Raw genomic sequence first — 25,492 nt, 5'->3', positions numbered from 1 at the left:
CCACATTGAGACCCAACAGGTGACAAGCAGCAGAGCTTCTCTTGCCAACCAAGAAGGCGTTAGGTGCTGGGGCCAGGCACTGCTCTCCAGTTCTGTCACCTACAGGCCTGAAGTTCAAACAATCCTTTCAAAAGAAAGGACTTTTTTTGGTTTGGTTTGGTTTTTCTGTTTGACATTGTTTCTAGGGCACACATTCCCATTTCCTCACACACCTACACCCAAAAATATACTTTAAGAAAATAAAAATATAGTCTGTCTGTCTGTCTGTCTGTCTGTCTGTCTCTCTCTCTCTCTCTCTCTCTCTCTCTCTCTCTCTCCTCCCTCCCTCACAATCCAAGATGTCTGTCCCCTTCCCATAAGCACAGTCATGTGAGGAGTTTTTCTAGTTTTCACAATCTAAGGCCACCCAGAAGCCTAGCCTGCTCCATATGCCTACGAGATAAGCAGGTGTAGGGGAAACCTTGGAAGAAAAAGGGGGATCAGCAGAAGGCTAAAAGGGAAAATACTAAAGCACTCCTCTGAACTTTCCTAGTTCAGTCTCAAACACTGAAAGACTACCTCCTGGAGCTGTGGCAAGCCTGGGGTTGTACTTCATAGTTCACAAGCCTTTTAATGCCAGAGATGAGGCTCAGGAAAGCAAATCAGAACTCCTCCCTCCCCCCCAAAGGCATATCTTTGACTGACAAGCATCAGAGAACTGTCACCACCCACTCAGTGGGCAGATCATTCCCGAGGGTGCCTCCGTGTAAGTGACCCTGGTTCCCGCCATGTCTCAATGCAATAACGACAACTACAGAAAAGTGTCCCAGAGTGACCCATGAGAGCAGACTGGGGAGAAGGCTTGGGGGGTTAAAGCACTTGACCCAAAAGCACACAAACTGGAGCTTAGATCCCAGAACTCAGGTAAATGTTGGGTGGGATCTACTGCTCATCTGTACTCCTAGCCTCTGAAGACAGAGACAGGATTCACTGAGCAAGCTGGCCAGCTAGGCTACCCATATCAGTGAGCTCTGGGTTTGATTGAGAGACCTGCCTAACTGAGCAAGGTAGAAGAGTGATCTCAAAGGTGGGCAGTTCCTAACTTCAGCTTAGAGTCTATCATTGAGCCCAAATTCCAACTGTTTTTTTTTCTTCTTAATCAGTATTTTTGGGTGGTATTAAGAATAAAATACAGGACCTAGTGAAATCAAAGCAAGCTCTTTCCAACTGAACTATTCTCCTCTTCCTCCTGCCCTCCTCCTCCCTTCCTCCCCTGTCTTCCTCCTCTCCTTCCCCTCCTCCTCCCCTTCCTCCTCCTTCTCCTTCTCCTTTTCCCCCTCCTCCTCCTCCTCTTTCTCTTCCTTCTCCCCCTCTCAAGTGGCCAAGAATGACCTTAAACTTCTGATCCACCCTCCAGCAATGAGGCCTGGGATTACAGGCAAGCAGCACTTGGATTGTTTTAGTCATTACTGGAGATTAAACCAGCACTTTGTGCACTCTACGCAAGCACTTGCCCCTCCAATTCAGCTTTAAAGTGCTCTCCTTCCTCACCAACCTTAGTCCCCTTGCCTTTGTCCAGTGGAGCCTGGACCCACTGACTGTTGTTTCTGCTCTGCCTCTCTCTGCTCCAGACATGACCTGTAAGATCAAGTACTTTTGTTATGTGGTTTTTCCCTACTCTACCTCCAACCCCTGGAATAGTGTGTGAAAACACTAAGCACTCAATAAATGCTGGCCCAAAACACAGCAATGGATTAGCACTTTAAGCAGTTTTACTAGGTAAAAGAATGGGGACAAAAGCAGTGACTCCTGATCCCCCTGCCCCAGAAGCCAGCAAAGCCCTGAGGTACAACAGGTTACTCATAGTCTACAAGGCCTTAGGTGTTCTCTAAAACATGGCAGTGTTTGTTTAAAGTGAATGCAAAATGAGGAACAGTCCCCCTTCCTCTTCAAAAGGCCCAGCACCAGCTGTGGGCTAAGCAGCATTTGCTTCTCCATACAGTCTGAGTCTGCTGAAGGTTCAAGGATCAGTTATCTAAGCGCCTGTGTACACAACTGTGACCAACTATAAACGTTTAGCAACTACACAGCTGTCTTGGAGTACAAGATAGCTATGTCCTAGTGAAAATGTTTAATTACTGTTCATAAAATGGTCTGCCATTGGTATCCTAAAATTATTCAAATAATCAGAAATCCAGAGCAGTGTAGCAATTATACAACCTGGGATACAGATGCAAAAGAGAAAGAATGCATTTGCTGAGGAGTTTGACATCTGGTCTTTGGACAATCGCAGTCACTGTCCTGTAAACCATACACCCTTCCTAATATGTGTGTGTGTGTGTGTGTGTGTGTGTGTGTGTGTGTGTGTGTGTGTGTATTTTACCAAATCAAAAGCTGTTAGTAAATTTCCCTGCAAATACATACATACATGTATCTGCATAGATATATCCTTTTATTTAATAGCTATCACAACAAACCCTATACAAACATACCCCATATATGCATACACACACACACTATACAATATATGTAACCCCATACATGCACGTGCATGCACACACACACACACACACACACACACACACACACACTGGTGCGGTGGTGAGTAGTCATTTCTCAAAGATTCTCATGCACTTCATCGCCTGTGAATGTGTACAGAATCACAGAGAACACAACCCAAATGCAGACCACTGCAGCCGCTCCTGGTCTGTTTCAAAAACTCTATTTTGCTCTTTGGAATACACGGGCCATGGTAGGCAGGGCAGTGACATGGTTCAGCATGCAAGGAAACTGCCACCAAGCCTGATGACCTGAGCTCAACTGTCAGAACCCACATAGACTACCCTAAGCAGACTTCTGACTTACACATGTATGCTGTGGTACACACACCACCACCACCACCACCACCACCACCACCACCACCACCACCACCACCACCACACTAAATAAATACAATTAAAAATAGAATAAACATAAAATTTAGTACCCTGGTAATGGCTGGCAGTTGGCTTTCTCTATGTATCAAAAAGAAATATTAAACACAAAAGGAAAGATTAAATAATTACAGGCTATTCTAGTTATGTGCTTATTGCTATGAAGAGACACCAGGACCAAGGCAACTTATAGAAGAAAGTTCTATATGTTTTACTGGAGCAGTAGCTGAGACCTTGCATCCTCACCCACAAACAAGAGGCAGAGGCTGGGAATGGTGTAGACATTTGAAACCTCAAAGCCTGCTCCCGGTGACACACCTCTTCCAACAAGGCCATACCTCCTAATCCTTCCCAAGCAGTTCCACCAACTGGTGACCAAATATCCAAATATATGGGCATTCTCATGCAAACCACCAAAGAAATCAACTTAATTCCTGTGTCCCTAAACCCAAGGCTGGCAAGAGAAGGTATTTCTCAATCTGTTGGGAAGCTTTAAGACTACTACCTAACCCTTGATCCAATTGTTTGCTGTTCTGGGTGTTTTGCTTGTTTGTTTTTGTTTTTATTTTTGTTTTTGTGGTGGCTATTGGTTAGTTGATTGGTCCCCATTCTGAAATTCATGACCCATTGATGCAAAACCTAGAGAATTTAGAGGGCAAATGGGTAAAGAAAATCAGGCTGTGACCTAAAGGAGGACCATGCAGTCCCCCCAAAGAAGGAAATCCTCTCAGACCTACAGCATAGATAAATGGAGTTAAATGAAATGCACAAGACAGGAAATGACAGATACTACATGATCTCACTCATGCACAGAACCTAAAAGGATCAAATACATAGAAACAAAGAGTCAAACTAGTTGCCTGAGGATGAGATGGAGGGTGGGGGTAGGGGACTCTGGGGAGATTAGCCAAATGATACAAAGTTTCAGGAGGAAAAGGCTTGAAAGCACCAGAGTATCATGGCGGCTATAAGTCAGTGACAATGTACTGAGGACATGAATTACTGAGGAGAGGCCAGGAGAGTGTTCCACTCAGGCATCTAAAGCTCTTGCTGCCCAACCAGACAATCTGAGTTTGATCCCTAGAACTCACTTGATAGAAAATGAGGCTCGACTCTTGCAAGTTGTCTACAGATCACAGTGAACAGAAAGTGTGTCACACACACACACACACACACACACACACACACACATACACATTAATTTTTTTAATTGTGAGGGTAAACTCCAAGTATTCTTACCACAGACACACAAAAGTGATAAATACAGGGTCCAGTATGGCTCAGTGGGAAGGGGCACTTGATGCCAAGCCTAATTAAATAAGTTCTAACTCCAGGTCCCATAGGATGGGACGAGAGACCTGGATCTCACAAGCTGTCTGCTGACCTTCACACGCCAATCATGGCCGCTACCCTTATACAGTAATAGATAAATTCGGCTTTTAAAAGGGAGAGGTGATTCAAATATTAAATATGTTCTCTCCTAATATAAACACATATAATATTCATATATTAAAATGTCGTATTGGACCCCAGAAACATATCTTAATTGTCAATTAAAAAATAAATATAAATATCAGAGTATCAATGTCATTGGGACAACATACTCTGGGTTTCTTGGTTTTGTTAGTTTTTTAGAGTTTGTTGTTGTTGCTGTTGCTGTTGTTTGAGATGGTGTCATGTAGTCAGCCAGCTGTAGCCTTGAACTTGTCATAGCTGACCCATTTGTAACATGGGCTAAAATACTGGCCATCGAGGCCGTGGCAAGAACAGCAGCAGTGGTAACATTGAATGCCAAGATCATACATTTTCTGTAATGATTAAATGAACACATCTATGTCGCATGCCCAGGAAAGTAGCAGGCTGCAGTCAGAAGTGCATGCGTGACTTCCTGTGTGCGGGGTCAGGGGCAAGGGGAGAGGCAGTGTAACACACGGTGCTGCAGGTCATCTTGTGTAAGTGTGTTTGAGTTCTAGTTGGACCGAGAACTGAATCAATCTTTCTAAATCACTCAGTCTAAGCCCCAACATTCTTGCTTTAGAAACAGAGACTAAGGCCTGCCTCCCTGACGAAATGGGAGGTACAGACACCCTGGAAACAGGATGGTCTAATTATTAGTTTAGATGCTCTCCAACCTCCAGCTTGACCCAGCTAGTATCTCAGCTTGCTGTCTGTCACCAGGACACGTCTTCAAATCTTGCTCAGCAGGAAAGCAGTTTGGTTGAAAACCATCTCCGCTTCCCTGTGGACTCCACCTGGAATCCCAGGCACACCTAGATGGAAGTGAGAGTGTGTGTGTGTGTGTGTGTGTGTGTGTGTGTGTGTGTGTGTGTGTGCACGTGTGCGCGCGTGCAGGTTGCGGGCGAGCTTCCAAGAGGACACTTGGAAGCCACATCACGGCAGGAATGAAGAAGCCTCTGGCACCACAGCAGGGGAGGTGCTGCAGAACTCACCTCACAGACCTCTCCTGACCTGGCCAAGCTGATTTCCCTAAATTCTCCCTGCATGCCTTTTTCTCATCACTAGGACTGGGAAAACAGCTCTGCTGGTCAGTGGCCGGTCTCGGAAGCAGCAACCACTATATTTTTAGAGTTGTGTAGGGGTCACGGCCGGCTACCGCCTGCCAGCCTCACCTTGCTCTTCCCAAACACAAGCAGAGAGGGAAGGACTGCCACAGAAGGGCCTGCCAAGCCCGTGGTGCGAACACACAAACCCTGCTGTGCTTCACATGCGTGCCCTGTCCCATGAAAAGCCCATGCAAACCGGTTTTTACCACCTTCATCCTGTCTGCTCCCCCTTTGTGTGAAGTGAAAATGAAGGCAACCCAGGTTGTTGCGACTCTGGGAACGGGTGCCTACTCACATGGTACTTGATCAAGCTAAGAGTTTTGTCGGTTCCACATGTGGGCTCTCCTCCTGGGGGACCCCGATAGGGCAGCAATGGCCTGCATCTCATCACCAAATACCTACGCTCAAGTGCCAAGTTTTCCACTTGGAAGTCACAGGACTTTGCACAAGTGATTAAAAACCAAGGCTCAGTTTCTTATTTGAAGATGACCATGGGTTAGGTTGTCTAGATAGCATACATACACATGCACACAGGCATAGACACACACAGGCATACATACACACACACACACACACACACACAGAGACATACACGCACTCATGTACATGTACACACACACATGCACACATACACACACACAGACATACACGCACTCATGTACATGTACACACACACATGCACACATACACACACACACACACACACACACACACACACGCCAGCCTGCAGCCTTCCTGCCTGGAAACCCATGGTATTCTTAACTTTGGGAGACAGTAGGGGGTGCTTAGATTCTTAGCTTAAGCCGGGTATGCCTCTCATCTGAGAGGACTGAAGAACAGTAGACCTAAAGCACAAAATGAAATCCAAAGCTCTGGGTACTCAGTGTCCCCACAGTCCACTCCCCCCCTCCTCTCCCAAGTTAACCTTGCTTTATCCCCATAAAGTTTTCCAAGTCTTCTCTCCAGAAGACAGGCCATGCTCCAGGAAAACCCATCATTCCTCTCTCAAGCACCATTCAGGCAAGGCACTGTGGTACACACCGTTAATCCCAGAACTCTGATGACAGAGGCCAGCAGATCTCTGAGTTTGAGGCCGGCCTGGTCTAAATTACTTTGTAGCTTTGGCTGTGCGGGGAATTCACTGTTTAGACCAGGCAGCTCTCACACTCACAGCAGTGAGTTCCAGGACAGCCAAAGCTACAATGTAAGACTGTTTCAAAACAAAAACAACAAAAAGAAGCCAAACAAAAGCAAATACCCTCAACGTTCTCTTAATATAGAAACGAAAAGGCTCAGTCACCAGACCTTAAGTAATCTGGGAACCGCTATCTCTGCTGCCCCTTCCCTGAGGGAGCAGCTAGCCTTTCTGCGGTTCTGTTCCCTTACCTATGAATTATGGGTAATCGCAGTATTCACATTGTTCTGGAAATGAAATCATGTCACATATAAGAAGCACTGGGGGTGGAGATTAGCATTCAGTAATTACTCTATACATTTTCATTATTATGATCTTCTCAGCTCAGCCAGAATACTTCAAAAAGCTTTTTGTGAAGTAAACTGAGTCTATGAGGAGAGCTATTGAAAGGGCTGGTATGTGGCACAGTCGGTAGAGTGCTTACAACATATAAATCGGTCATAGGGACGCCTGCCAATAATGTCAGCACTCTAAAGCCAGAGGCACAAAGATCAAAAGTTCAAGGTCATCCTTAACTGCTAGCAAACTTAGATGGAGAAGGGAGCTGGCATACATCAGCACGGGCAAAACCTATGTTTTCTCCATTCATTTGCTCACTAGGTTGCACAAAATGACAGCAATTAACCCACGTCTACGCTTAAAAAGCCTCCCTACAGGTTAGTGCCCAGTCAGGAAAATGTTTGTCTTGCAAGCATGATAATCTGAATCCAACCCCCAGACAGTCCCCAGGACCCACACTTAAAAAGCCCAGTGTGGTGGCAAATACTTGTAATCTCAGCGATGTCAATCAAGTAAGAGTCAGGGACCAGCCTACCTACTTGGTGACGTCTGGGTCACTGAGAGATCTGTCTCAGCAAAAGTTCCCCAAGCCTGAGAAGAGACTCCTGAATTGTCCTCTGGCCCACATTCACACAGACATGTGCACATACACTCATTCATGCATACTCATGCACACATACACACACACACACACACACACATACACACACACACACACACAAAAGAGGCACCTGCCCCTCTGTTTACCTACCAGGTGCCCTGTGATTCTAAAAAAATTTCGGCTCTATTGTATTCTCCACCACTACAAAGCTTTGGATATATAGGGGACTAAGTGTATATGTTTCCCCTTCTTTTTCTCCCTCTCCCCCCTTATGTTCTGAAAGAGAAAGGAAGGTGTGTGGCAAGACTGATTCACTATCAAAGCTATCAAGGCTGCAAAAGCCGTCACACTCATGGCTTTCCCATGAAGCGGTTCTCCTTGACATCAGTAAGAACAGAACCCCTGCGTCAAGATCCCAGGTGCACGAAGTTCTACACCTTATCACAGAGAATGTGCTTCCTCTCACCCACCCTTGTTAAGACTCAGGTTTTTTTGCTGGGCATGCTAGCATAAATCTTGAATTCTGCCACTCAGAAGGCAGAGGTAGGTGGAACTCTTGTGTGTTCCAGGACAGCCTGGGCAACATAGAGAGACACTATCTCAAATAAAAAAAAATAAATAAAAAGAAAAAGGAAAAAAAAAGAAAAGAAAAGAGAAAGAAAGAGATCATTTTAATGCATATCCCAAAATCAAAAAACTCTTCAACAATGACACAAAATGAAACTGCTGACAGACAGCTGCGCAGACAGAGCAGGCAGGTTCACATACTGGCATTTAAAACAACAACCAAAAAAAAACAATAAAAAGAAGGAGGAGAAGGAGGAGGAGGAGGAGGAGGAGAGAGAAGGAGGAGGAGGAGAAGGAGGAGGAAGAGAAGGAGGAGGAAGAGAAGGAGGAGGAGAGGAGAAGGAGGAGGACGAGAAGGAGGAGAGAGAAGGAGGAGGAGAAGGAGGAGAAGGAGGAGGAGAAGGAGGAGGAGGAGAAGGAGGAGAGAGAAGGAGGAGGAGGAGAGAAAAGGAGGAGGAGAAGGAGGTGGAGGAGGAGACGGAGGAGGAGGAGAAGGAGGAGAGAGAAGGAGGAGGAGGAGACGGAGGAGAAGGAGGAGGAGGAGGAGGAGGAGAAGAAGGAGGAGGAGGTGAGAGAAGGAGGAGGAGGAGAGAGAAGGAAGAGAAGGAGAAGGAGGAGGAGAAGGAGAAGGAGAAGGAGAAGGAGAAGGAGAAGGAGGAGAAGCAACAGCAGCTTTCTTTCAGAATATTTGCAGTGGTTGGGGGTAGCATTCTGACCTCTGGTCTCACACATCTTTCTACCAACTGGCCTTCCCACAGTCTGTCTGCACAGCCCCCGTCTGTCTTCAGAAGCCTGTGTGGTCAGATGTTATCTTCCACCCACCACACAAAATGCAAAATGTAAAAATCTGGATCCTCCATCTCCCAGCTACACAACTCTGTGTAAGCAAACTATGTGTCTCCACATCTCATTTTATCTCCTACAAAATGGCAGACGTCACGCAGAGTTTTGGTTACACAAGCTTATTGAATTAAAGCACTTTGTTCATTTTTATATACTGTATACACCAGAGGCTGGCTGGAGTAGATGCTCGGTCGGTGCTGTCCTTGTTGAGAACTGCCAGTTTCCGGAACTTATACAATGAATTGCTTTCATGTAGCTCATTACAGAACAAACACAAACAATGACAAAATAGAGCAAATTAACCTTCCAAATGTGTAAACCTTGACATTAAACACCAGGATGTCAGGATGCAGGAGGATACTCCTAACACTGCCCTGAGCCACGCCCTTACATTCTGATTCTGACTCACTCTCTCTCTTTCTCTCTCTCTCTGTCTCTCTCTCTCTTTCTCTCTCTCTGTCTCTCTCTCTCTTTCTCTCTCTCTCTGTCTCTCTCTCTCTGTCTCTCTCTTTCTCTCTCTCTGTCTCTCTCTCTTTCTCTCTCTCTGTCTCTCTCTCTGTCTCTCTCTCTGTCTGTCTCTGTCTCTGTCTCTGTCTCTGTCTCTCTCTCTCTCTCTCTCTCTCTCTCTCTCTCTCTCTCTCTCTCTCTCTCTCTCTCTCCTGCAGTGCTGAAGCTGGTACTGACAGCCTACCTCTCAGACCCTCTCTCTGTCTTAAAACGTTCTTATTAATATATCTGAAGCAGCTGAAACCAGACACCTCCTCTCCCCAAATCTCATAAGGATATATATCTTTATATCAAAAGATCTACTTTTTTTTAAGAATAGTCTTTTAAAAGAAAATAAAAAGACCCTTAAAAATCTTACTTTGCTATTAACTATGCCTGTAACAAAATTCGAATGGGGCCCTTTGTTGTCTGCCTACCTCAACAGAGGTTAGCTGGGTCTCCCTGTCACAACATTAGAATGTCTAGCCCCAGTCTGTAAACTACAGCCTAGGCAAATGTACTATGGATCAGTATGATAGTCAAATAATTTATTTACCTAAAGAACATAAATATTCACATTTTACATACAGATAATATGGACTAAATATTTTTAGCCAAAGAGGGGAGGAAATGAGCATTCAAGAGAAGGTAAGAACCATTCAATTCAGAAGGAGCATTACCGGCGGTGGCCAGGCAGGCGCTCATCAGGACAACCATCACCGGGATCATGTGGTGGGATGTCACTGCCATCTCTCCAACAGCCTTTGGTTCTTCAGATTGAAGGCAATCGTGGCAAGTCGGGTGTAGCTTTAAGATCCTTCTCTGCACTGTTCAACTTGCCTACAAAAATAAACAAATTTCAATAAGAAAACAGTGTTGAAACTTCACAAGCCAGCACACCTCAAATGTAAAAGTTAAATGGAGAATTTCTGAAAAGTATTGAAGAGAAACAATGTATCCTGAAAAAGACTAGGATAGCACTTAGGTGAATTAGGGCAGACGGTGACTGTTAACAAAGGTTCTCACAGAGAGTAGATTTAAAAGTGACTTGCTTACACTTCACATTCCAAGTATGAGGCAGGGTTTCACTATGTTCCCAAGGCTAGACCAATATTCTTGGCTTCAAGTCCCTCCTGCTTCAGTCTCCCTGAATGGTACATCACAGGAATGTACCAACACACTCCAGTAGATCGTTGGTTCTGTGTGGAGGTTTTAGGACCATGACAGATGCTCCAGGCAGACACCTGTCATATCAGCAGTTACAGTGTACAACTAAAGCAGTCAGGGACACTGGACACACAGCTCCGGGAGCCAGCAAGCAGAAATAGTTCTTAGAGACTGAGCCTCCCAATGACAAGGTTACCACTAAGAGCGATTTCAAAATTACACTGAGATAGATCTGGAGAGAGGAAAGACAAAACAAAACAAAAAGAACAAAGCTCCTATTTCAACTCTTCACCAATATTAAAAAGGAGAAGAGTCTTTGCTGCTTCCTACCACATGGATGACAAACTCAGTCCTGGGCCAGGTGAACCAGAAGCCTCTTTCTAACCAGTTCTGGTTCCTGTCTAGAGCTCTGTCAAGATTGTATCGCTGTTGCTTTACTTTTGGTGTGTGTGTGTGTGGGTGTGTGTGTGTGTGTGTGTGTGTGTGTGTGTGTGTGTACACATGTGTGCATGCATGCACGTGTTTTGTTTGGGACAAGGTCTCACCGTGTGGTCCTGATAGTCCTGTATTCCCTATGTAGATCAGTCTGGCCATAAACTCACAGCGATCCACCTGCCTCTGACCCCTGAGTTCTGGAATTAAAGGTGTGGCCACCATCCAGCTGATATTTGTGATTGATATGTGTATGTCTTTTTTGGGGGGGAAGAGGGGTTGTTGTTTTGTTTGATACAGTTGAAATGTATGTATGTATGTATGTATGTATGTATGTATGTATGTATGTGTGGGAGACAGAGAGGGAGAGAGAAAGGGAGACAGAGAAACACAGGGAGATGGAGAAACAGAGAGAGAGAGAGAGAGAGAGAGAGAGAGAGAGAGAGAGAACGAACGAACCCAGGTTTAGAAGGTGCCAAACAGATAATATGCAATCAATCAACACACATCAGCTATTTTGATCACTACCCCGATTCTCTTTAAGATCTTCTCCATGACAGCTGAAAAGATCCCGAGTGTGGGCATTCACATCATTCTTAGCTCCTGCCCAACACATTTTGTTTATTGCCACAGAGAGAGGCCAAGGTCAAGGGAAAACAAAGTTACCCAGCGAAGCCAAGAGAACACCTGGGGAATGGCACGATGCCGACAAATTAGAAAACTTATTTGAAAGCCACGAAATTTACTTCGGCTAACCCTTGGATGCCTCACCTTTCTGTCACCATCAGATAAGCGGGAATATCTGTGTGCTTAAGAACTCAACAACGACGATGAGAGTTTGTCTCCAGTTTTTCCTCTTCAATAATTAGATTTCCTAAATGGGTTACTAAAGAGAAATCTCCCCGAAAGAATATACCATTTCAACAAACACTAACAGAACTTTTCCTAAAGCAAAGCCCATAAAGAGCGCTCAGAATATGGTTTACAGGAGGATTTTTATGAAGCAGATAACCACAGGCAGCACAGGGCGCGTGTCACCTCTGCTCACATCTGCACAGGGCCTGTGGGGCTGCGCCGTAATAATCCAGGAGCGTACACCAGTTCTGAAGGAACCACGGAAAGAAAGGCAAACGGTTCTATTAAAAATACGGCCTGCAAATTGCTGACAAGAATATTGGGCAATTATATAATTATTATATAATCGAGCCAAGCTAAACAGTTTGATGCCCAAAGGCAAACCACAGCAAGTTCACTCCGGATCTCGAGACATCTCTGAGGAAGTGCAGGACAAGTTGAAACTCCACACAGCTGTGGTGCACAAAGACAGAGCTTCTTTGAGCTGGAGCCCCTCTTTATGAGAACGTGCTCAAAAAGAAAGCAAACGGCAAGGGGTTTTTGTCTAATCTCTCCAGTGTGCTGACAGAGTTCTAGGACCTGGGAGGATAGAAAGGGAATCCCAAGACCCCACCTGGCTGATCTCCAGCCAAGACTACAGACCAGAGCTTCGAAGTGACTCAGGAATTCAGCCCCTCAGCAGAGTGCTGGGTGGAGCCAGGCTTCCATAATTTTGTAGCTCTGAAATAAAACCAGAAAACACAAACTCCTCTTTTCTGTGAGGTTCTGTCATATTCATTTAGAAAAAGACCAGGGGCTGCTGACCCTCCTTGAACTCACAGAATGTCTTTGGGCTCATGAGCTGTGTGAATGCATGAATAGGTCCACTGAGACCCTGGAACAATTTGGAGGCTACTGTAGAGTGATCTCTTTGCTCACCATCCAAAGCTTCAAAGTAGTGTGCTCCACCGAGAAAGGATATGAGCGTTTAGCACCACAAATTAGCAGAAGAAAACAGGGAGATGGTCGCAGATTAAAAACAAAGAAGAATGTGCCGCTAAGTCTGTTGATGTGGGAGCATGCAGTGTTTACTTCTGAGACCATTAATGGGAGCTGGCTGCTGCACATTCCTGAGATCCAGCAAAGCACTCGGGTAAATACAGGGATTAGCTGAGGAAAGCCCACTCAACCAAATCCTTGACAGCACCAGAATCTAGACCCACGGTCCGAAGGAGCTGCTTAGAAAAACCTAGACTAAGGAGTGTGGGTGTGTGTGTCTGTATGTGTGTGTGTGTGTGTGTGTGTGCGTGTCTGTGTGTCTGTGTGTGTGTTTCTGTGTGTGTGTGTGTTTCTGTGTGTGTGTGTGTTTCTGTGTGTGTCTCTGTGTCTCTGTGTGTGTGTGTCCATGTGTTTCTGTGTGTGTCTGTGTGTCTCTGTGTGTGTCTGTCCATATGTTTGTGTGTCTGTGTGTCTGTGTGTGTATCTCTGTGTATGTCTGTCTGTGTGCCTTTGTGTGTGTGTGTCTGTCTGTGTGTATCTGTGTCTATGTATATGTGTGTGTCTATGTACATTTATGTGTGTATGTGTGTATGTCCCTCTGTGTGTGTGGTGTGTGTTTATCTGTCCATCTGTCCTTCTCTGTGTGTGCTGTGTATGTCTGTGTGTGTGTATCTGTATGTTTCTGTGTGTGTCTGTCTCTGTGTCTCTGTGTGTGTCTGTGTGTGTGTATCTGTGTGTGTGTCTGTGTGTGTGTCTGTCTGTCTGTGTGTCTCTGTGTGTGTGTGTCTGTCTGTCTGTGTGTATCTGTGTGTATGTATGTGTGTGTCTATGTATATTTGTATGTATATGTGTGTCTATGTATATTTGTGTGTGTGTGTCTGTGTGTATGTATGTGTGTGTGTCTATGTAGATTTGGGGGGCGTGTGTGACACAGTGTACATATTTGAGGTAGCAGCCCACGCTGAGGTCAGAAAACAACTTTGTGAAGTCATTTCTCTTCCAGCTCTGAGTCAGTTCTGAGAATCTAACTCAATCACCTTGTGTAGGCTGTGTACAGCAAGCACAGTCACTGTTAGACCATCTTGATGGCCCAGGAGATTTTGTTTGCTTGTTTGATAAAGAGAAAATATTGTTTTTAGAGGGAAATGTGGCAAAATGGATGTCTGGTAGCCAGGAAGAAAAACGTACTAGCTGTTCTTAAGCTACCTGGCTAAGTACAGGACACCGTTCAGAGTGAAAGATAATTCACAATTCACTTGTACCTGCTCAACTACTCAGTTAGGGAAGTCGGCCTTTACTTACCTGAAAGCTTGAACTACACAAATAACAGTCTAAAGTCAGCGAGCAAGGGGGTGACTGTGACTGACAAATGCTGTATGAGCGTGTGTGAAGGTTATTTCTAAACAACCAGTATTTGGGACCAGAGAACTGACATGGCACCCTGTGGCACACATGTGCCTGCGCTAGTAGTAGTAGTAATAACAATAAGTTAAATCACAAAAAGGAAACCATGCTTTATACAACTGATCTGGTAGTTTTAAAAGTCTTTAAAGTCTGAAAGTCTTTTTAATTAGCATAAGTAACTTGAAGTTGGAAGCATTTGATTTTACAAATGAAGAGGGGGCCCCAAACCCCAAGATGAGCACTTGCCCAAAATAACACAATAAGGTCAGGACTAGAGACAAGATCTTTTCCGTGACCACTGCTCTGACCACCGTCACTACTCTGCCGCTGCAAATAGGCCTCCATTCTCTCTCCTCCAACATTCAGTCTTGCCAGGGCTGCCATCAAATGCTGACATAGACCCCACACAAACTCCTACTTACTCTAACTAGGGCTGGAGTCTGGACCATGGGGGCAGCTACAGTAAACGGGCAGCCGGACAAGGGCAGATTCTGGAGTTTTCCACAGCAAGAACACAAACTTGTGTGGTGATGTCTCCCGACACTGCAGGAATCAGACCCGCAGTTCATTTGCTTTGGAGTTCTTGTTCTCAGGAAGGCAGGAGAGCTGACCCTGTCTCCTGCCAATGATGGTGGCTCTAGGTGGCCTCACCAGAGCAGTGCTGGAGAGCTTGCTCCAGCAGTGCACACAAGGAAGAGCCGCCGTGCTAACCAGCTCGGCTGCCACCGGGGCCCAAACCCAGGGCTCTGCGTTGGACAACCCAAAAATCTACTGTTGCAATGCCTAAAAGGGCCAGTTCTGCTGATCCAAAGCTGCAGGATCTCCCTGACACAGGGCAACAACAGGATAACCAGAGGAGTCTCTGCGAGGATCCAGTATGGACAGTGTCACAGAAGCCGGATGCCATGAACCAGATCAATGACTCATTGCAGTGAGCATTTGCAAGTAGAGATGTGTGGACAGAGGGGTATACTGGGCAACACGCTGTACAGCTTCCACAAAGAGACACTTTCTATGCTTGCTTGGTTATGTATGTGGTTTTTATTGGGGTGGAGGGAGGTTGCAAGAGCAAAGGGCGGATATGCGGGGACAGGGAAATGAACAGGACTAGAGTGCATGATGTGAAACTCACAAAGAATCAGTAAAAAGTTTTTAAAAAGCATGTTCAACTTCGCCCAACAAGATCTTTTAAACTTTTTATTTTATGTATTATTAGTGTGCGTGTCGTATGTGTCTGTGTGTGTGCACGGGTGTGTGCATGTGCATGTGTGCATACATGTGTGATGTGCACGTTGTGTGTGCACATATGTGTGTCATGTGTGTTCACACATGACACTGCACTCACTCATGCAGCGGTCAGAGCATACGTTGAGGAGTCAGTTCTCTTCCACCACGGGTCCCATGGATTGAGCTTGGGTTGTCAATAGTCCTGCTTACTGACTGAGGGAGCTCACGGGCACTGATACAGTGAGTGTAATTACAGCTGTCGTGAGCGGGGATGTGGCGTGGCTCAGTTGGTAGAATGCATGTGCTACCCATAAAGCTCTACGGTGACACATAAAGCAAGCACCCTGGTTCATGCCTGAAATCACAGTACTACAAGTTCCGGGCCAGCCTGGGCTATGTGCAACCATTCCAAAAAAAAAAAAAATCCAAAAGGGAAATTTGACCTTGCCTAAACTTCAGTGATGTTATCCCCGATGGCTTAGAAACAAGCAGATCTGGAGAAAGGGCCAGCAAAAGTACGTACGTGCTGTACAGTCCTGAAGACCTGAATTCAATCCCTGGAATTCACAGTAAAAGGAGAGAACCGACGCAGGGAAGTTGTCCTTTAACCTTCCACATGAGTGTCACGGCACAGCCATGCCCGAGGTCACATGCACACACTCGCTTGCGTGTACACACATACACACTCACTCCAAAATTTTTTAATGTTTCGACTTAGGTGATTTTATTTGTTTGTGATACGCGGGTTTGAAAATGGTTCAGTAGCAGCAGCACTGTTCTGGCTGCTGTTCCGTGTGTTACCCCGGGAAGGCGGGGTGGATTGCCACATCGGAGAGTAGTGTGGCAGCCAGGGAAGGAGACACGGAGCCGTAGCTGCTCTGTCTGGTAACACTTGAATGCCCTTTAGACCTGTACACAGATGCCCACAGCGGCTTCTGCCAGACCTCATCCGCACAGAGAAGCTGGATCCCCAGAGGGGGAGGGGGAGGGTTTAGATAAGAAATCTCTGGAATCATATCTAAGTATAGTTGATTTCAGCAAATATTTACTACCACTGTGTGCCAGGCACCAACCGAGGTGCCAAGGGTGTGGCAATATGAAAAGGAACCAAACCTCTGCCTTTGTTTGGCAATATGAAATCAGTATCATTTGCTACTTGAGAGGATACATTTAGCCTCTGGAGCGTCCTTTCTTCTGTCAACAGACCTTCACGTTCTGTTTGTACGGCACCAGGTAATAGACATGCAGTGGCCAAACAAGACGCTTGTGTTTTACAGTCTGAGTTTACAGTGTGGCAAGACAAGCACGTAGTCACACATACAGAATTGCACAGAATGGTAAGAAGCCCAAAGGAAGTGTTCTCAGGAGACCCACATTCTCCAGGTCAGACCTGAAGAAACCTGGGTGAGTGTCGTCATTACCTCTGTTCCCTGATAAAATACCCTGGCCAAAGCCACTACTTACGGGAGAGAGGTCCATTTTAGCTCACCCTTCCTGGCTGTACTCCCTCATGGTCAAAGGGTCACGAATGTGAGGCAGCCAGTCCCATCACATGCACAATTAAGAGCCGAGAGGAATGAATGAAAGCTTCCTGGCTTGCCTTGCCTTTGCAGTGCTTATGGGTCTTTCCGCCTGAGCAGGGGCTGCAGGGGAGTGAGAGGTCAGGTGATTAGGGACCAGGAGCCAGGGGTCCGTCCACAGGGCTGTGGGCTGGGCCATGTGGAAAGAGAGAGCCGGAAGCTTCAGCCGTGTCTGCGTTAACTGCAGAACACTGAGGCTCTGCTGCTTCTCCAGGTCCGTCCGACCCACTCCTGAGCAGGGGTCTAATCAGGCAATAATACCAAGGGTTTGAAGGATCCAACGCCATTCAGCCTCAAGGAAATCAAAAGTGCTAGGACCAGTGTTGATGTTCTTAGCCAGGAGAGACGGTGGGGTAGGGGGAAATATCTCCATGTAGCTCCTGCTGGCTTAGAACTTCTGGAAACACCAAGGGTGACCTTGAACCCCTGATCCCTCTGCTTCCACTTCTCAAGTGCTGAGAAGACAGGAGCTCTAAGGGAGGCTGGTATGAGTAGGTGAGACAGAGGCTAAGCCTTTCTGAGGCTCCCTGCCTCTGGTCTCTATGGGCACCTTCACTCAGGAGCACGTACCCACACACAGACATGCAAGTACACATAATTTTAAAATAAAAGTATTTTAAAGAATGCTTTTAAGATAAGATATAAGTCCTGAGTCAACAAGATAGCTCAACAGATAGGGCTGCTTCTACACTGCCTAGCGGGCGGCCTGTATTTGGTACCCAGATCGTGCAAGGTAGCAGGGGGAAACCAACTCCTCAAAGTGCTCTCTGACTTCCACATGGGTGCCATGGGTATGCAAGCACACACACACACACACACACACACACACACACACGCACACACCTCTACATACACACACACACCCCTCTACACACGCACACACCTCTACATACACACGTATACAGGTGTGTGTGTGTATAGGGGTCTCTATACACACACACACCTGTACACACAGACACACATCTACACACACCTCCACATGGCTGCTATGGGAATGTTTGCACACACACACACACACACACAGACACCTCTACATACACAAATACACACACCTCTACATACACAAATACACACACCTCTACATACACACACACATGCACACACCTCTACATACACACACACACACACACACACACACACACACACACACACACACACACGACAGACAAACAATAAGCAAAGCAGTCTTGAGCCAGGCGTGATAGGCTACATCTGCAATCCTAGCACTCAAGAAGTGACATAGAAAAACTACCACCAACTCAAGACCAGCCTGATCTACACAGCAGTTTCCAGGCCAGCAAGAGCTATAGAGGGGGATGGTTTCTCAAAACCGGGGAAAAAAGAGAAAAAAGACATGAGATCCAGAAACATCTCAAGTGCTTGCAAAGCTGTTTCCAACAGAGAGAAGCCACTGCCCGGACACCAACAGCTGAAGTCAGGATCCGGCTGCGCACCCCTCCTCTTCTACCTGCTGGATTCAAATCTGCAGAGCTTCAGGCCAGAGACTGGAATTCAGCCTGGCAGGGCCACCCAGCCCACCAAACAATCAGAACAAGCAGCGGCCAGGTGTCATCGAGGGGGTTTCAGTCATGAAGCTGCAAGGATTCCAGCAAGGTTCTGTTGAATAAGCTGTGACAGGAGCGGGCGCCCTAGGTCACCTTCTGCTGGGATAAAACTCTGATTAAGAGCAACTTGGGAAGAAAACGGTTTATTTGGCTTTCAGGTTTCCATCCATCGGAGAGGGAAACAAGGCAGGGACTCTATGCAGGAGGCTGAACACTGCTTTCTGGCTTGCTCTCTCACACAACCCGGCTCTACTGCTGTAGGGTGCTGCCATCCTCTGTAGCATGGTCCCTTCCACACCGCTGTCAATTAAGGAAGCACTGTCAATCAAGGAAGTGCTCGCAGACTCAGGCTTGTCCCAGGTGCCATAGCTTGAATACAAATGGCCCCTGGAGGCTCACATATCTGAATGCTCATCCATCAAGGACTGGATTAGAAGGATTGGGGGGTCTGGCCTTGTTGGAGGAACCATGTCACGTTGAGGTTTCTTTGAAACCTTTGAGGTGGGCTTTGGCCAGATCTTTTCATCTCTCTCTTGGCCTGCGACTCAGTATGTGCCTCTCAGCTGCTCCAGTGGTGCGTGGGCCGCCATGCTCCCACCATATTTATAAGATTTGCCTTGGTCACTGGCATTTCTTCACAGCAGTGAGATGCTGACTGAGACACCCGGTGCTCTTGTCTGTATCATGTTAACCAAAACTAACCAGCATGAGAAGACAGCTCAGGGATGGAGCCCGTGTCTTAAGCTTAAGGCCCTGGGCTAGGTGGTGAGTGCCAAGAAAAGGAGACAAGACACTATTGTGTACATTACAATAGGAAATTTACAGAAGGTCGGGGAATTTGTTAGAACATTTTTAGCAACAAATGGCAGGCAAACAAAGGGCAGATACGAGGAGGAACCCTGAGCACAGGAGGCAAAAGCCCTGCCACCCGGAAGGCCTTCTAGGCCTTTGTTCATCTCCGATACGAATGGATTAAAAATTTGTTTTTCTTTTACGCCCTCCGCACAGGTGTCATCATATGAATTGACCGCGATGAGAGTCTCTCACAGTAAATGAGCTACCATCCATTCTTGTTTCAAATGCCTCACCGTGCAAGGGCTAGCAGGAACTGAGGAAAACCAGAAGACACTGTCCAAGGACAGCAGTCAACCTCACAACACAGCAACAGAGGGAACAGTCAGGTTGTGCTTACTAATTGTTATCTAGAACTTATGCGAACAAAAGTGCAGTACACTCCCAGCGATGCAAACATTTAACTCCACCTGTCAGCTCTGTTCATTTTATTACACACACACACACACACACACACACACACACACACACACGAGGGAGAGTTCCATAAGTTTAGACCTTTTTTATTAAAATCTGCCGTGTTGTGCTCTTCTTCCAAGTCTGAGACCTCCACTCCTTTCTCCCTCCTCATTCTAAAACCCACTTAGGATTACTCCCAGCCTGAATGGTCTTTGTGTAACGTACTCCATGTTACCTTCCCTGGGCCAACTGAGGACGTTAGAAACGGGTGGTATCTACATCAGTCTCTTACAGATAGGCAGACCAAGAACTATTTCCTTCCTCCCAGGCTGCGTTCTAACTGCTGTGACTGTTCGAATGTGCACACCTTATCCCCTTCCCAGGAGAATTCAGCACCTCGCCACACAGCATCTTAGCGACCAGCCAGAGAGCACCTGCTGTATGCCCCACAACTTCTCATTTAATCCTCAACCACCCACAGAGGTGGATGCGTCCTTTAAGTTGCTAAGCAACCCCAAGGTCGCCAACTAAGAAGCCCTGGACCAGGATTTGAGCCCAAGTCTGTCTAATTCCACAGTCTATGCTCTTAGTCACTGTAAACAGGGGCTCCGCCAGAAATAACTAACAACCAGGAAAAAAAATAGAAAAGAAAGGGGCGCTGCACATTCCTACATCACTGTGGGCATTGGTTGGGGACAAGGGGACAGCTCCTAGATGATGAGGGCTGACACAGGGACAAGCTACTTTGTTTTGAAATCAGTGTAGCAAAGTTTGGTCAGCAATTACATGTCTCTTCATCCATTGATTCAACAAAAATTTAGAATTAACTTGTGTGTTGGACACTCCAGGAGCTAAACACAGGTTAGTGACTTAGGCTCATCCTTGTTGTCATGGAGTCTGGCTTCAGGGGATCAGGAAAACAGAACAGGTTTGGTGATGCTGAGTCTGGGCTAGACTGGTCTCCCGGGAGAGGTGACATTTAAGCAGAGAAGAGAGAAACACTGTAACAAGAAAAGGCCAGCCAGGTGGTGAGAGAAGCAGATGCAGAGGCCCAAGAGAAGTCATGAATGGAGCACAAAGCCCACCACAGTTACAATGTAGTGGGAGCTGTGGTCCCCTCCGCCCCCAGTGATCAGGGTCCGAACCTGACCTGTAAGAAGGGGGTTGATTCTAAGTCCCTCCCAGGGCTTTATAAGGGATAAATAAATAAATAAAGTGTAAGCACAGAACACCTAGAATGCTATTGGGTGCCTAGGACCCAGTTCAACAAGTCACTGATAGTCCTGTCGTTTTATCTCATATATGATATAAGGTATATTATATTGACATATATGGTATCACATACCAGCTTATTTCTAACCTGATCATCTTTAATCCCAGGGGAAACTATACTGCTGGCTTTATAATGGCTTCCTCAAAGTCTTGGACTCCCTGTCCTGAGAAGACCAGATTGGTATTATTTCAATAGACATAGGAGACACAATGGCTCCGGCCACACTCTTTGACCCCCATGCCCTGGGCTCCCCAAACCTGACTCTTCAGGAGGAAAATTCATGGCCTTTAGGATTAAGTTAATGCTTCCTGAAGTCTCCACCCATCACTAGTATCACAGAGAGAACTAGCTTCACAAACAGTCCTCGAATCTGAGAAGGGTTAAAACTTCACTTCGTATCAAAGATGGGCTAGGGGTGAGATGGCTCAGTGGGTAGGGATGCTTGCTGTCTAGCCTACCAACCTGAGCCTGATCCCGGAGCCCACATGATAGGAAAAAACGGATTTCTACAGAGTTGCTTTCTGAACCCCTCCCACAGGTGCGCATGTGTCCACGCACACAAATAAAACATAACAAAAATCAATCTTCAAAAAATATTCTAAGATGGTAAAGTGGATGCAGGAGGGTCTTGAGTTTGAGGCTAGCCTGGACTGCATGAGACCATCCCAAACTAATAATTAAGTATAGTAATTTAATTTCCTCCCATGTCCTTCTTGCCTGGAGTGGAACATTTCCTTTCAAAGAAAATAGGACAAGGAAGAAAGAAAAATAAATCATTCAAGGTAAGGAGGCCTGGCAGACTCCAGGCTATTGTAGCACGGGCCCTAAGCAGGGCAGATCTGGAGGGTTCAGTGAGCTGCCAACGGGATGAACTCAGAGCCAAAGGGGGACGTTGGGGCCATGTGAGAGCTGCCTTCTGCTCTGCACAACCTCTCCCCAAATCCCTTCCTCTGCTGCTGGGCTTATTTTTCATCTTTTTATCAGGATGGGTTAAAGGGCAAACCACAGGCAGAGAGAAACCACAACAAGCCTGTGCCTGCTGGAATGGGAATCTCCCAAACCACTTGTAAGGCCGGGGAGAGTCTCCCAGTGTCCCAGCCCAACCTGTCTTCAGTGAGGCTGTCAAAGTTCAGATTCTCCCCCTCCCGGCAGAGCAGACATCTGAGTGTATGCTACGTGGAAGCTATCAAAACCTCCCAGGTCCTGAATCTTCTGACTTGCTCGTCCACTCAACAAACACTACAGTTCTGAGGGACTTGCTCCACACCACTTACTGCCTCCAATACAACAAGGCACAAAATGTGCAAGTCCCTGCCCTGGGAGCTCTGGGGACCAGCATGGCACATTACTCAATACCGGGTGGCAATAAACACAGAAGAAAAAGGAAGCACACACAGGAGTCTTTAGTTTCTTTGTTTTCACTAAGGATCTACAGGAAGTGAGCTTCAGATACTTGGGAGGACAGAATAGTCCCCAGAAGACTGATTTATTAAAGGCATCATGTGGAGAGGTACAACCTTCAGGAAGCAGGTTATAGCGAGAGGACTTTGGGCCATTGAGGACAGGCCCCTGAAGAGGTAGTGAGAGCCCAGCCTTTTCTGTCCCTGCCTAGACATGAGGTGAATAATAATGTTGTTCTGTAATGCTTCCCACCTCGAGCGCTGCCTTACCACATGCCCACACAACAGAGACAGTTCTGAACAAGGCCCTCCAAAACAGTGAGTCAAGAGAAACCTTTTTCTCCTGATAAGTTAATGATCCCAGGAATCCTGTTATGGTGATGAAAAGCTGACTGAAACCCTCAATTTTAATCTAGATAGTCCACAGGAAGGAAGGGCTTTCGTGAGCTAGCAAGAGTAGTCATTTCGGAGAGGAACCATGCTAAGCTTCAGCAGAAGAGCTAATGACAGATGTGGTGGTTTGAATATGCTTGGCCCAGGGAGGTGTGGCCTTGTTGAAGTGGGTGTGGCCTTCTTGGAGGAAGTGTATCACTGTGTAGGTGGGCATTGAGATCTTCCTAGATACTTGCAAGACAGTCTTCTCTTGTTTGCCTTTGGAACAAGATGTAGAACCCTCAGCTTCTCCAGTGCCAAGTCCGCCTGGATTCTGCCATGCTTCCACCATGATAGTGGACTGAACCTCAGAACCTGTAAGCCAGCCCCAGTTAAATGTCCTTTATAAGAGTTGCCTTGGTCATGGTGTCTGTTCACAGAGTAAAACTTTTAAGATAGCACAGGAGGCTGGAAGGAAGAGCAGGACACGGTAGAAGGAAGAGTGGTTATAAAGGGGACGGGACGGGATGTGAGCACACGTGTTGCACTTGGGAAGACAGAGTCGCCTCAGGTGAACACAATGAGGTTCAAGAAAAGCAGAGGGGGAAACGGCTGAAACTTTAATAATCATACAGTCCATGCTAAGGAGAAAAGAATCACAAATCTGTATGACCCAAGAGACACAAAGCCAGATGTGCTTTCAAAGGTACCATGGACGAGAACTTGGGAGAAAGATGCAGAAGCCACAAAAAAAAAAAAAAATAATAATAATAATAATAATAATAGCTGGAAGTTGATGGGAATAGTCCAGGTGCTGGGAAGACCTGGGAGAAGGAGAGGGGAGAATGGTGTCCTCAGAGATGGGCCTGTTAGATACTCACACCACTCAAGTGGTGGGGAAGGCTTTCTCTTCAGTGGACTCCCTTCATATACTTCGTAAACCACAAGAAAGAAAAGTGGCCGGGGCTGGCCTGAGGAGTTCCAGCAGCTATGCCCTGCCCCCCAACTGTTATAACTGTCATCTGCAAACCCTCAACGGGACCCTCCCGGGGTTATGCTAATTTAAGTGAAAAGTCAAAACAAAAGCCACCAATCCCTGAACAGGAAAACCCACCAATCCCTGAGCTCCCCCAAGCTCAGGACTTGAAATCCCACCAATCCTCACCCTGAAAATCACCCTAGAAAGCTCCACCCCACAAAAGCCCCTATAACCTTGTCCAGTTCCCTGCAGCTGTCTGTTCCCTCCCAGGAGCATAAGCCTCCCGGACTCGTCTCTCCATACCCCTGACCTTCCAATAAATCTCTTTCATGAGCTTTGCTACCAGGTGTGATTGTCTCATACAAGAAGACAAGCAATAAAGAAAAGAGACAGAGCAGACCCCTGAGCTTCTCTGCTCAGCTAGGGATACTCTCCCCTAGAGAGTAGGGAGCTGAGGAGGCTTCCTCTCAGAGCTGTGTGTCTCAGGACGCCCTTCCATTAGGACACTGTCCCACCTCACAGCTATGTGGTTCCTGGCCTTCCAAGTCCCAGGACACCTTCCCATCCAATCAGAAAGACCAACAGTGCTGAGCTCAGACCACATCGATGGACAGGGGGACAGCAGCAAGGATGACAGGGATGGTGAGCTCAGACTACATCGATGGACAGGGGCATAGCAGCAAGGATGGCATAAAAATTGAGGAGAACCATGAGTATACAGTACATTAGAAGGTAGCCTTAATTTAATGGGGGGATCTGTTTGAACCACATGAGGCTGCCTACATTGCTGTGAATATGACTCTAAAATAGAAAACTGGAGATTTCTAGAATGGATATGGTCATTGATTATATGTAGGCTAAGAAGAAAGATAGACGAGGAAAATGTTAACTGTGGATGTCCCCCACCAGAACCTACACTGACATTCAATCTCCTTTATGAAGGAGTCAGAGGACAGAGCTGGACCCAGCTGTGGTGACTGGAGGCAAGGCCACTGTGAGATGGCAATTAAAGCTTAGTGGTGTCATACGGCTAGGGCCCTGAGGAGAGGCACCTGAGCTAGGATGCTGTTTGCCCCTTATGTTATCTGGGGACTCCACAGAGCCCCTCTACCACCAGCAGTAACAAGTGCCTCACCAGTCAGTCTCCCAGACTTTCTAAATCACTCAGTCTCGGCTATTTCGTGGTAGCAACAGAAAATGTGCTAACATAAATGCCAACAAACATATTCGATATTGAACATGAAACCCGAAGAGAGGGCAGGAACTCAGCAGACGAGAGAGAACTAGTTCTGAGAAAACCATAGAAGAGAACACCAAGAGAGGGGCAGAATGAAGCAGCAGGTTTGGGAAGATCTTGTTCACCCTCTATTGGGAAGGTTAAGATGAAAACCATGCTGGCTGTGACCGGCTGGGAATAGAAAGGAAACTTCTTAGACACCTGGGTCTCCAGGACCCCACGAATCCTGCAAGCGGCAGCGGGCACCTTGAAAGGCTAGCCTTTGGGCTCTAGGTGTAGCTCAGTTGGTAGAGTGCTTGCCTACTGCAATCAAAGCCCTTGGTTC

The 25,492-nt window shown here is 46.6% G+C and overlaps 1 protein-coding gene across 1 annotated transcript in view; it reads right to left on the bottom strand.

Annotated features, from left to right (window-relative positions):
- The window catches only part of Tgfbr3 (transforming growth factor beta receptor 3), a 173,324-nt gene that overhangs the window by 139,815 nt on the left and 8,017 nt on the right, over positions 1–25,492 (bottom strand). The window contains exon 2 of the mRNA NM_017256.1: positions 10,128–10,287. Coding sequence (NP_058952.1) covers positions 10,128–10,197 — 70 coding nt within the window. The 5' untranslated portion in view covers positions 10,198–10,287. The remainder of the gene's footprint in view (positions 1–10,127; positions 10,288–25,492) is intronic.

This window comes from Rattus norvegicus, chromosome 14 (assembly GCF_021556685.1).
Source record: "Rattus norvegicus strain SHRSP/BbbUtx chromosome 14, alternate assembly SHRSP_T2T, whole genome shotgun sequence".
In the NCBI taxonomy this organism is placed as follows: domain Eukaryota; kingdom Metazoa; phylum Chordata; class Mammalia; order Rodentia; family Muridae; genus Rattus; species Rattus norvegicus.
The sequence above is the reverse complement of the archived record's forward strand: the minus strand, read 5'-3'. Positions and strand labels throughout refer to the sequence as shown.